General features: G+C 37.6%; 1 protein-coding gene across 3 annotated transcripts in view; it reads right to left on the bottom strand.

The window, feature by feature from the left end:
• Positions 1-2,884: 2,884 nt before the first annotated feature.
• The window catches only part of FAM114A1 (family with sequence similarity 114 member A1), a 38,613-nt gene continuing 27,598 nt past the window's right edge, over positions 2,885-13,899 (bottom strand). For 2 of the 3 annotated variants that reach the window (XM_074587810.1, XM_074587811.1), the window contains exons 10-14: positions 13,317-13,484; positions 11,921-12,060; positions 10,560-10,632; positions 7,821-7,874; positions 2,885-5,941 (exon numbers count right to left, since the gene is read on the bottom strand). In XM_074587810.1, coding sequence (XP_074443911.1) covers positions 5,840-5,941; positions 7,821-7,874; positions 10,560-10,632; positions 11,921-12,060; positions 13,317-13,484 — 537 coding nt within the window. In that variant the 3' untranslated portion in view covers positions 2,885-5,839. The remainder of the gene's footprint in view (positions 5,942-7,820; positions 7,875-10,559; positions 10,633-11,920; positions 12,061-13,316; positions 13,485-13,899) is intronic. The other variant, XM_074587812.1, reaches the window with a different exon arrangement.

The raw sequence follows: 13,899 nt of genomic DNA, 5'->3' as shown, positions 1-13,899 counted from the left end.
TTGTGACCCCAATTTAATTTCCTTTCTGCTATAATTTAATTCCACTATTCTCGCTGCCTATAACCTCCCTCTGTTCTTTTCCTTGGGTGGCTAAACTGTGACTTACTATCCTATCACCCACAGTTATCCCACAGCTCTCCAAGTGTTTGGTTTTATTACCCTGGAAGGTTCCATCTTTCAAGTTACCTTTACAAAACACCAAGTAACAAGTCAACCTAAGAGGCTCTTGCAAGATTTTAATCTCTGTTGAGTAGAGTTTACCTTGTCTTGCAACTTATGATCCAAACTATAGGGAACAGGGGGAGAACGGGGAGACACTGTTAAGAAAAAAATGTGATCCTAAGGTAATTCAGGTTGAAAGGGACTTCAGCCAGTATCTAGTCCAACCTCCTTATGCTGGAGGAGGAAGGCAGGCACTAAAAAGCAACCAGTTTAGTGTCCTCCCATTTTCTCCTGAGACCCTCTTGGTTTCTCTCCTCCTATGTCCTCTTAACTCCTTGTCTTCACGTCTGGCTTTTTCAAAACTGAACATGAGGAGAGAATGGATGTCCTGGTGCAGCTTCTCAAGCACGAGATGATGGGGGGGGGGGAAGAACCTCTGAAACCAGTGGGGAGAGATGGGAAGGTGGAGGAGAGTGGGGTGAAGAAACCTGGTGGGGAAGGCAAAACTGAAAGCATATGGAAACGTGCAAAATGGGCACGGGACAGAACTGGTAAGGGAACTGGAGGAAAGGCACAGATCACCTTAAATACCGGCATTGTGTAAACTGCTGATACAGTGTCTGAGACAAGCAAGGGCATGAAGAGTAGGGCTGCAGTTTTACAGGTCTAGAAAATGGGCTGAGAGGCTTCTGAAGGTGTTGAGAAGTTATTTGAATTACCCAGTAATTTAAAAGATGGGTAGACATGGTGCTTAGTGCTGTGGTTTAGTGATGGTTTTTGTCAGAGTTAGGTTGATGGTTGGACTCCGTGATCTGAAAGGTCCCTTCAAACCTAGACGATTCTATGATTCCTTTTGCACATTATTGCAGTGTTGCCTCAGAAATACTCTTTCACTCCTTGGGTGAAAGTTTTGAAAGGCAGAATTAAGAGCTAGTGCTCTGCTTTGCATCAACCAGAGAATGTCCTCCACGGACTGCAAAGGCAAGCTGTGGAAAGGAGACCAATAAGGACACATTTAGCAGGTGTGTGCTCAGGCACTTTTGGGGTGCAGGCACTAAAGGAAGAATAAGCACTGCAGATCCAGAGTGATCAAATTAGCTGTCTTCTTTCCTTTGAGCTCTTCCTCTTTGAATGTTCTTATCTTTCACTTACTTCTTTCAAGTTCATGCAGATTTTTGTTCTACTTCAGAAGTGCTGTTACTCCAGTTCTGCTGGAACTAATCAGATGTCATCACTTGTTTATTTTGAACAATGCTGAAAAATTCTTTTAGAGAGCCTTTTCTCTAATCCAACCTTCAAAATTGTTCCTATTTCCAGAAAGCACATCTTTTTTTTTTTAATCTTTGAAAATAGTTTTCCCTCTTCCATCTTGTTAACGCAGCTCAATTTTTGACATTTTATTTTCAATTCTAAAACTGCACGCTGTTGTCAATGTTATGAATGCTGAGAAGGAGAGCACAGGAAATGTACAGGTCGCACACTAAAAGCAGCTGGTTATGTCCTCATATTCTCAGCAACAAAGACCTGAGACAGAAAAAAAAGTGTTTAAAGTCCAGAGGGCTTTCCAGTCAGACTGTGAGAATTTCAAAGTAGGTCAGACTGGCTGATGGTGTCACGTTAAGCCTTGCTCCGAGATGGGCTTTAAAAAGAGCCCAGGAAAGTCCTTTTCCACTCTTTACATTCTTTTGAGACTAACAGAAAGGACAGGGCTGTCATTTGAAATAGAAGTGGAATGTCTCAAAGATAATCCTATGAGCTGGGTGACTGCTTCTATGATAAGAACACTTCTGTGCATCAGAAAAAAGGTGAAAATCTGTATTTGTCACTCAAAATACTATGGCATTTCAGACTCATTAAAGTTGTTATGAATCCCGACTGGTGGGTGACACTGGAAATACCATTAAAAAGCATCTCAAATTATAATGGTTGTGATTTTGTATTATACGATTGAGGCACATTTTAGAGGAAGATGTTAACGGCTTCAGTGGATGATCTAAGCGGCATGAAAAAAGTGGAAGAGACAGTTCTTTTGTTTAGCTGTCTCAAGCAATGGATACTGGAGCGTAGGAGCAAATCATGGGGAAGGGAAGTTTACACATGAATAGACTAGAACAGACTATACCCTAAAAAGCAGCAAACAACTTGCAGCTCGCTTTGTTTGGTTTGCCTTAAAAAAAAAATAAATAAAAAATCAAATACCTTAAAAAATACAGCAAATGGCTTGTCTAATAGGTTACTGCTAGCTCATCCTTCAGTGATGACCTGTAATAGTCGTACACAGTAATCCATCTGCAAGGCTGGAGGTGTGCAGACATCGTTTTAAGTTTCATCTTGATAAGTCTCTCAACTCAGTGCAAAAGCCTGTCTCCTTTGTCTCTGCATAAAAAGGCAGGCTCAGAAGTGAATGGAATGCCATGAAAAACAGATCTCCTCAAGAGAACAGGTAATTTTCATGATCTAGGTTATTTTTGAAATAAATACTTAAAACCTAGTAGTTTGGCAAGTGCTGAGGCACACTCAGTCAACTGACCTGGAAAAAAGTGCTGATGAAAGAAAGAACATTTTCCCTTAAAAGTTTAAGGCAACATCTGTTTTTGTCAGACTCGGTAAAACCACGCTCATCATTCCAAAGGTAAATCACAAAATCAGAATGTGAAAGACTTCACTGAGTACATCCTCCCATCACATTATTCTTCAAAACGTTCTTTTTTAGTATACCGTCTCAGTTTGGTATCGCAAATTATTTATTTGGCTGATGGAAAAATACAAACCAATGTAAACAAAATATTCTGGTTACATCCACATAGTACTTTTCTGCTGAAATATTATTGACGTAAAATTGATTTAAAAATATAATATTCAGTTTTCATAGGACAAGATGATTGCATCTGAGACCAGATGGAGTATCCCTATGCTCATATTCTGTCCTACTTCCCTTCCTACATTGTATGGATGAAAATACTTTAAGTCCACGTGTTACTTTTTATAACTTCTTTTACTTTAGGGTAAGGAACTTTATTCAATACATACCTAATTTAAGCAAGGCAGTGAAATGTCTAGTAAGAAGTATCTCAGACAAGCAATCTTTGTCTTAAGAATGCCCCTTAAAGATTTCAAACATTATCCCCTGAGGCTTCTAATACTATATTGTTCAGCCTCTGCTAAAAGGCACCACTATTACTCAACATGTTTTTCTGACAGGTTGAACACTATATAGCCTGCACTGCATTTCAGAGAAAAAAAAAAAGATCCATACAAAAAAGTCACTAAAATCATTTATGCCTGAAAACATTAACTCGGCACAGGAACAGTATCAAACAGCTATTGCTATGTTCTATGACTCCTTTGGCAGTAATACTGCGTTTACAGATACCTGATGCAGAGCTCTACTCCAATGTGGACAGAAAGGCTTCTTGATGAAAAATAATGATAAAATTAAAGTTAAAAAAAATCTGGGATACAATGATTGATAGGAGAAAACATTAGATTTTTTTTGACAGTGTTTCTTCCAAAAATAAACAAGCTTTTAGACAGGTATTATATTCTGCTTGCCAGCACAGAACAACAGAAAAAAAATGCTTTAAACAAATAGGCCTTTTTTACTGAATGCTTTCACTGGTGTCCACGTCTTTAAAACTGATAATTGCTCACAATCAAGTGTATGGAGCAAGTACATGGTCCCCAGTAATCTGCACTGAGGAGCTGCTCTTCTGGATCAAAGTGTGTATGCAAGAACGACCCCTGGTCAAGTAAGTACAAAAGCCAGAGGAGCACTGGGTATGACGCAGTGTTTTGCATCCACTAAACATTATTTTGTAATAAGCTTTTGAAAAGATGCTTTCAGAAATAAAGCAATGCCAGACGGAAGTGTCGTGGATCCAGTGGTTGGTGGGAGCTGTGTCGTACCTTTGGGCTAGCAAGTCTGCTTCCCACTTGCATTTTCCCGTGTCCCTCTTTTTCCCACGTGGAGGTAACGTTAGCTGTTCACTACGGCATAAATACCAATGAATGTCAAGCTTTGCCTGCCTTTGCAGCTGCCAAGGGGCTTTCTTATTTTCGTTCACATGACTGTACGCGGTTTTTTTACATTCTGTGCAAGTGGATTTGAAGACCGTACTGCTTCTACTTACCCAGAAAGATATTTCAAATCTGTTCAATTACAGGGTGGCAGAAAACAGATTTTGCGTAATAAACCTTATTTCAGGGATAGTGAAAATTTCATCTCTAAATAACGAAAGATGGAAAAGTCACAATGTGCGTGACAGCAGAACAGGGACCACAATTAGTGTAAGACACAAACAGACCTTTCTGTCCTCTCTTGTCTGGACTCATAAAAGTTACCATGTGCAAAGCAGATGCATGGTTTCTCTTTTCTAACAAAAATGGTATTTCTTCATGCTCTCTTTCATTATTTTTATGATGTATGAACTATGCTTCTATGATTAAACATATTCAGATGTTAACTACAATTAAAAAAGCATTTAAATACAATTCATGAGTGTATCGAGAGGGAAAAAATACAAAATAGCGTAAAGAAACGTAGTAAACAATGAAAATCCAGGAGAACAGGCTACACAAAATATTGGAAGGTTCTTCCTGTCTATGAGGTAAACTAGCCTAAATAAACGCTGAGGTTCACAGCTCAGGATTTTAAGCTATGGACAAATTATCACGGTTGCTAGTGTTATTATGAAACGTCATTCCTGCTGCTCAGTTAACGCTCTGTCTAGCTACTGCCTCAGAGAAAAGGCGATTGCTCTGACATACTACCTCCCCACCCAAAGCCATTCTCTCATAACTTCTTTTCACAACTTCCTTTCTATGCCCCAAAACTCTCACATGTAACACACGTGAGAGGAGATTATTTTGGGGGCGTTTAAATTGCCAAAGAAAAGGGAAATTTTCTATTCCTTGCATATTAAAAAGATTACTTTAGCCTGCAATGTTGTTCAGCTGTTGGAAGTCAGAAATAGACATAGATGAATATAAAATTATGGGTCAGCAAATGTAGGGCTTTAGCCATACTCTTAACTGGCTCAGAAAATTTCTCTTCAGTATAATTCTGTGTGCATATCCTCCATAATTTTAATTTAGTAAAGTTAATGCCTATTACTGTACAACTCTTTCAACACAAAGTGTTACGTAAGCGGTACAAATTATGATGATGTTATTATTTGCTACCGTAAAAAGTATTTAACAAGCAGAATACTATGATAATTTGTTCACATTGGCTAAAACTGAATACTGGAACCAACTTTTGAAATATATGTTTTTAACTGACAGGATGCAAACAACGGAAATGGTCATTTGGGCTGAAATGTTTTAAAAAACTTCACGTTCCAATTTGCCTCATACATCGTCTACAACTGAAAGCGTCAACGTTTAGAATCTGCATTTAAGTCAATGCTAACATCAATAAACTTCAGTTTAAATTAATGCAAAGGATATAGTTTAATGGAAAAGAAATTACTCACGTTACTAACTACTTCTAAAGTCTAAAAGTCTGAAAGAGTTTCAAAATGTTGTTCAATACTGTATGTGCAAAACCGCGTTTAGTGTCTTCAGAGGACTCCAAGTGGCCAGACACCTCTCATACCATCTCTTCTATCTGCATACATCAAAGACATCAGGTCTGTGGTTTCTGTTAAGCCCCATGGTGACAACTGCTGGGAAACTGTCACTCTTGTGCTTTCAAACAACTGGTCTGGATGTGTGAAATTTGCAGCACTGGAAGCAATAGCTGGAAAGCATCCTGAATATAAGTAGTGCTGTTGCAACCCTAATGGGGAGACAAAACACGGGGTTCATCAGTATAGTTGTCATGTATTTCAGGAATTACATTGTACTTTTTAAATAAACTTTTTTTTTTTTAACATCTGCATCGTGCTATATTAACATATGTATTCACACAAGATTTTAGAATCTGTAGATAACAAAAATGACAAATTACAACCGTGTACAGCTAACAGGGATAGCCTGAATCACTATACAGAAATCTGATTTCCCCTCAGTTTGAACTCTTGGATAGGTTTGTTTGTAATGTACGTAGAATAAAATGGTACAGTGTTCAGAAGTAGATTTGACTTTTTAAATACAAACCAGCTAGTTTTTCCATCAACAGACTAATTCTGAATTTGCTGCAGGTAGAAGAAGCGTCACTGAAATTATCAGGTTTTAACATGTACTACTATTTTTGGAATTTCTAATACTGAATGGTATAGCAGCTTGTAATTCTCCACGAACCTAGGCTGCGCTAACACACATTTGTATACAAATATGGTATTTAAGAAGTACAAAACATTGTATTCCACAATTCCAAACATTCCCAGATTTTACAATTCCTGGAGCACAGAAAGATACGTCAGCAGCAACAGCAAATTTACCCTATAACAAAAGGAACTGTATAGTAATCTTTACTACAGTTCTAGTCAACTTGCCATGATTTTCCTTAAAGGTATTGTTAATTGAGTGCAAAACTGTTTATTGTAAAACAAACTTTTCCTCATTTTTAAGGAAACACAACTATTAGACACAAAATGACAATTTGTAGTCACTACTATATGTTTATTTATGTTTAAAGAGAACTGTGATCGAATTAACAGAGTTAAAAGAATTTGTGCTGCAGATAGCACACATTTTAGTACTTTCTGAGCGTATTACTCCCTCTTGATCTCTTCTCTTTTCAGTAAAACTGAGGCATGTTTTACTCACTGTGCTTTTCTGATGAAAAATACCTCATGGTGTTTAATAGAAGAGGTAACTCATAGATAATAGCGTCTAATAAAAGAGATCACTCATGAACATTTTGGTGAAGTCTGACACATGGTTATCCATGGGCTGACCAAGCCTGCTGCTAGACAGTGAATCTTTGTAGAAATCTAAATGCCTGTGGATGGGAAGCTCTGTGGCATACCTGCAAATTTTAAAGAACAGAGTAGTCTGAAACTACTGGAACAGGTTGCCCAGGGAAGTTGTGGATGCCCCGTCCCTGGAAGTTTTCAAGGCCAGGCTGGATGAGGCTTTGAGCAACCTGGTCTAATGGGAGGTGTCCCTGCCCATGGCAGGGGGCTTGGAACTAGATGGTCTTTAAGGCCATAGAATCATAGAATCGTAGAATTTTCTAGGTTGGAAGGGACTTTTCAGATCATTGAGTCCAACCATCAACCTAACACTGACAAAAAGCACTACTAACCCACGTCCCTCAGCACCACGTCTACCCGTCTTGCTGAAGGTCCCTTCTAACCCAAACCATTCTGTGATTCTATGATTCTAAACACTTCGCAATATCTGAAGTAGGTAACGGAACAGTAAGAATAGACTTATCCCAGGTAACTTGTGTATAGGTTAGAAAGGGTTAAACAGCACGTTGCGAATTGTCTCCTGTGCTCTGACCTATACAGCAGCAGAATTTAAGAGCTGGCCAGCCTCCCTTCAGTCACACAGTTCTTAAGGATCCTCAGTAAATGCAATATCACAAGTATAGTAGTTGTGGGAAAGGCTGAATACAAAATCGAGAGGTTTGTGAGCTGTCACTGAAGAGCCAGAATGATATTGTCGTTACTTTTTATATAGTTCTTTCTTCAGACATAAATGCAACTATTTCATTTCAAAATCATTTTACTAGAACATTTTCTAATGTGAAAAAAGTGAAGGCTTACCTCTAATAGCACGCTGTCGATGATGGGGTTAAGAACCTCTGCCTTCATACTGCTCTGTAAAACAGAAAATAGAATAAAATGCCAAGACAAGAAATACATTTAACAGAAATATATTGGTATCTGAGAAGCGGCTTTATGAATTCCAGAAAGGTCTTGCTTCACCTTGATTCTTATTCAGACTGTTTTTCACAGTATTCCTGATAACTGTGTCTACATTTCATACACACTTCAGTAGACCCTACATATTTCTATCACTGAATACAATGAACTAAGACAGGCCCAGGGTTTTACTTTTTCATCAATTTTCAAATTGCCTGGTTTCCTATGGATGTGAGATTTATGTGATGACATTGTATGTCCATCTGTCTGTCAGTGCCCTTTTCAACTCCTCCAAAATTTTTTAACTCCTTGCTCATTTTCATGGAAACAAGAAGGAAAAATACAGGTCAGAAGGAAAATGAAGTTTCACAAATATCTGTGGTTAGGAGGAAATGAAAGGCCCAGATTAGCTCCCCTGCGGCAGAAAAAAGAAGTGAAACTCACATCCCCAGTCTGGAGGCAGTACATGTTGAGCTGGACGGTGCAGGCTGGCCAGTAAATACAGCTCAGCATGCATCGCATTTTTCTCAACCCCCAGACAGGAATAAAGATGGGTACAATGAGTAGTGACACTACTAGAGGCTAAAAACCAAGATTTGTCACTTCTTCTGCTTTTTAAAATGGCAAAAGAGTTCTTTCCTTTTTTTATTCTCACTGCTTTTTGCATTGTGGTTTTTTAGAATGATAGTAACCTCCAGCAAGAGCTGCATTCTTTCAATAACAAATGGTGGACCTTATTAGAACAAAGGAAACACAATACTGATTAATTTAACCAAGGATTTCCACTTACAATCTTGTGGCTTTCACATTACAGATTTAAAGAAACATAAACAACTTAATTTTAGTTTGGAGAAAGATGGCAGAACAAAGAGAAGATGGTTAGACAAAGGAGGAGCAGTTTTACTGTCAGTTACAAGAAAATCCATTACAAAGTGCACTGTTCAGTTGATTGTCAATAAACTGAAACAGGTGGAGAGCAGTATCAATTAAATACTATTGATTGTATGAATCAATAAGTTAAAGTATTAAAGAAATCTTGCGTAGCAAACAAAGCTATTATTTCTTACTTCTGCATTACTGCTCACTCAGCAACATTATAGACTACGTGTACAGCCAGCATGACAATTAACGTCTGAATTATACAGGTATAACTAGAGGGATGGTATTATGTTTGAAAAAATCAGTATTTTCTGTTCTAAGCCATTTCTCAGTTTCCCACGAGTTAATGCCCTTTGCAGGATACTGGAATGTGTTTGTGAACCTGGGTGCTGTTGGCAGGATGAGGAGGAAGTTGAACCACTGGGACATGGATGAAGATGTGTATTTCCTACAGTCCCATGTGACAGGTGCTCCTTACTCTCCTACTGATCATGGTAAGCAAAAGGCCCGTATCTTCCTCCAAAAGCCTACAGGGATGGGACAGCACATAAAGATCACCAGCCTGCCCTACTAAAATGCTCTTCTAGAGAGTATTTTGGCAATGGGATGTGTCTTTGTGCTCAATTTCTTACGTGTCCACACAAATGTCCATGAAAGCAATCTGGTCCTAAAAACAGTACAGAGTCGGTAAGAACAAATCCTAATGCAATGTTTATGAACGCTTTAGTTTCCCATTTTCTGAGTTGAACTGGCTTAATATTTCATGTGCAATTTATTTTTATATGTCCATGCATGTATTTATTGCTAGCGTCACACACAGATATGCTAAAATACAATCCCAAAATGCAAAACAAGCAGTTTCTCCCAGAATAATGGGAAGGAATGTAAATTATTCAGAATAAAAGCAAGCCAATAAATCGTGTTCTCCACAAATAACTCTGAAAAGACTTGCTCTGAGATGCGCTGGAAGAGCTCACGGGAGAACTGGGAAAATTTCCTTTGATGTATGCTCATGCTTTCATGGAGTAATCCATTCTTACTCCTTTTCATGGAGTGATCAGTTCATTTACAGAACAATTTCAGCAACAGCACAATTTTTGCCTCTGGATCCTGCTACAGTACTCAGATGCCAGTCATCTTTGAAACGTCTTGAAAGGCAGGATACTATTTTTAGCAAAGATGTTCACAGACAAACGGATGTTCCTAAATGAAATATCTTGAGATATAAGTCAGAGTGATTTTTTTTAAGATGGACAACCAAACAGATTTTCTAATCTCTTAAACCTTTTGCAAAGACAGTGGCCCTAGGCCAGGAGATTTAGCAAAGGCTAAGACGACAGCTCATGAAACCATCTTAAGGTATTGGAAGTCTTATCTGTTAATGACTTTTAGACAAATGCATTCAAAAGAGACAGGCTGAGTAGGAGAAGAAAATACCAAGTTGTGGGACTTCAAATGTGGGGCCCTTTCAGTACCAGAAGAAAAGGAGTGCTGAGTGGCAGTCAGGAAAAATGGGAAATGGTGTTTAGAAAGAGAGATTTTAGAAAGCAGGGGACACACTGCCGTCTATCAAGACTCATAAACTTTCTCTGCAACAGGGAATCTGCTGTAAAAATGCTTTGTGTTCTTGATCTGAGTAAAGAAGTGCCCTCTTTCCTAGTACCTCATGTAAGGCCACTGGACTTGGGTAATGATTTCTGTTTTAAGAAGTTAATTCTGTTAAAAAAAGCCCAAATGCTACATAAAATGCTGTTATCTTACCCCAGCTGCTGTTAAAGAATCGGAAAACTTCTTTGATAAACATGAAACTTCATTGCACATGGCACTTGTTAAACTGGTTCAAAAAAAAGAGAGACAAATATAAAAATACATCCTTGTCCTGTCAACAGATAAAAACCCTATGACTGTCCCAGGCACAAACTTAATCTCAGAAGCCAAGAATGTTCTTAAGGCAATTTTGCTTCTAGTAATTTTTTAAATATTTTGGGGTTGCCTTTTTTCCTGATACCGTTTTTATATTACTCCACTGAAAAATCCATTGTTCACTACAGCAGCAAGATGATGTCACGTTGACTCAAACATTAGTCTTTTCTGATAGGGCAATGTTTCAATTTTTCAAATTCTAAACTTCTAGTTTAACTATCGTTTTTGTGATGACTGCAGCAACACAACTCCTAATAATACTGTTGGAAATACATCAAACTTTAATGAGAACAGTGAGAAGTTTCCTATTTAAACAATAAAACCTCTGCTCTACTGAAAGAGGAAGTACCCTTGTGGTTAAAATACGAGACAACAAGGAGATCTAGTTCTATTCCTAGATCTTTCACTGTTTTGCTTAACTTTCACAAGCACATCACGTAGAACCTCGTCCTGCAAGGTGCACAATACCTCAGCTCTAATTCTGAAAAATACTTGTTCAAGTACTATGTTTTAGACTGACGTGTTCCTATGGACTTTGCTATTGTTACTAGCATTCTTAAAGATAGGCACTTGCTTTAATACTTCACTTAATTAGGACTCAAGCGCTTACAACATCTTAACATCAAAAACCACTGAAACCAGTAGAATCAATTACTACGGAGAGCTTGAGATCTGAATTTTGAGTCCCACTAGATAAACCGGCTTCTTGAATTTATGTATGTTTTGTCATTGTTTACTACAAAGTTGCTGACAAGTGTGGTCTTATTGTTTAGAACTACAGGTTGATTTTTGTAGATTTTTGACAGATAAAGACTAGAGCAGGGAACTATTGGCAGATAATAAGACTGCATTATGCACTCTAAAAGCAAATTCTATATATGCTAGCACAGTAACTTTTGCAGAGGGAACAGGAAATGCAACCTAAATTAGCCCGCACATTTACTTGCTGGAGCAGAAACAACTTTCAGCCTATGAATCGATGATGTTTTTGTAAACATACATAGGTTAGCCATGTCGAAAAATGACAGGTAGTCTATGTAAGTCGGTTACATGAGAAAATATAGCACCAGGACCCCTGAAGCCAATCCTGTTTGCTGATCCATGAACTTAACTGTGTCTTCAAGTGCCAAAAGCTGAACAGAACTTCACGAGTTTTAAGCAAATGTCAAATGTTCATATATGAAATACATAATACTCACTTTGTCAGTACTTTTGCTTGATCTTGAGCTGTTTTTTCTACTTCCTGCCCATGTAGAATTAATTCTGCTACTTTATGAAGCTGTTCAATACAACGAGCAGTTACCTCAGCCAGACTTTCAATGGACAGCATGTAGATTTCCTTAAATTAAAACCAGGGAATAATATCATCAACACCAACAGCAATAAATATACAAATAGACATATACATATAAAAGGATTTGAAACATAGGAGCCCTCCCCCCCGCAACTGGAAATACCACCACGTACATCGTGAAGTAATATCAGCCATATCATCCTCACAAACAATACTGGAAAATGAAATATCCACAGATTATAAAACACAGACCTTATACTCATCCTTGAAAATTAGTAAGAACAAGTCTACCATTTATTTGGATGGGAACTAGGTCAGGCTCTCAGATTTTCTAACATAGCACTTTTAAACCTCATCCTAACGAATACAAAATCCCTTAACTCTCGAATAAGTCATAACTACTTTCATATGGAGCCCAAAGTATTGAGTCATCCCTCAGATGAATCTCCAGAGTACAAATGGATAATTCTCCTAATAAAAAAGTGGGTTTTACCAAGAATGATAAAAAATTCCATCTAGCACTCTGGCATTACGGCTTTTACAAGCTGATGCCAGCTGGAAATGTGCAATATATCACATATATACAGTGTAACCCTGTTTTCTCCTTTGGACCTTTTTTGTAAGGAAACATGACAGATAATTTCTTTGTTAGGACTCATTCAAAATTCTTGACAAAGATACCAACCACATTTAATATTGCTGTAGCTTGCTGTAAAATATTAAATCACAATTAACCTTATCAACAAGAGGGGTTGTCTAAACGGACGCAATACTTTTAGCCTTCAGTACCATCTTTCCTAAAGAGAATTAACACTTGTGAGCTGCCTAAATAAAATTTCTGTTTTGTCTGTTTGTGATTTAAACTGTTTAAGAGTTTAAATAAAGTTTGAGATTTTTTTCCATGTATTGTTGCTGGGAGAGAGAGCTGCCAAGGAACACTGAGATACGACTTTCAATGTGCTATCAACGTTATACCACAGAATCCCTTGGCTCACTGTATGTTGCGTATATGCATGCATACACACAAAAACATAGACAGAAAAAAATAAAAACAATAAAAATAAAAACCTGCTACCTCGAAAGTTACTTATGGGAACAGACTAACAGTAAAAATATTTATGTAAGTTAGTTTCCTATTGGGTCTACAGTGAGTAGCTACGTATTAATATTTCTTAATAGTTCCATGAGTTTAAAAAATACGGACAACATATAAAACCAACACACAAAGATAAAGAAGTAATCTCATCAAACAAAGTATTACAGTTAGCTTAATGAAACTTATCCTCCAAAAGCTATTTTACCTCCACAGTTTTGTTTTTATTTAATTCTAGTTTATCACTGTCAATTTTATCTTCTTTTTCAGTCTTTTCTTCACCAGGTTCTTCAGATTTTTCTTTTAGCGTCTCTTCTATGTCTACTGAGGTGGAAAAACTGGCTTCTTCAAGCCATTCATGAGCTTTTTTCCTAGCCTGACAAACAAAAGAACAACCCCAAAGTTCAGTTCAAATAGGGAATATCAAATGATGTTCCTGAACATTAATTAACAAGTACTTTTTACAATCCAAAGTGTAAACATATGAACCCTCTGGGTGGCATTTATTTAAGAAAATGTAGGGAGAAGCTTTTCTGACCACATAAAGATGGATCAGCGAGGGATAACCCCTCCACAGGTATGATATTCCTAAGCAATACATAGAGTTGGCATTAATAGCAAAGTTAGTAACATTTCAGCTTTATGAGGTATCTTCCACAGGAATTTACATGGAAATAATTTTCCCAAATAAAAAAAAAGAAGGTGGTATAAAAAAAGAAAAAAAATGGAGAGGTAAGAGAGATGTACTAAACTCTTGAAGGAAAAATAAATAGAAAATCACTGTATCTTCA

The sequence above is a fragment of the Larus michahellis genome, chromosome 5, assembly GCF_964199755.1.
Source record: "Larus michahellis chromosome 5, bLarMic1.1, whole genome shotgun sequence".
Classification (NCBI taxonomy): domain Eukaryota; kingdom Metazoa; phylum Chordata; class Aves; order Charadriiformes; family Laridae; genus Larus; species Larus michahellis.
The sequence above is the reverse complement of the archived record's forward strand: the minus strand, read 5'-3'. Positions and strand labels throughout refer to the sequence as shown.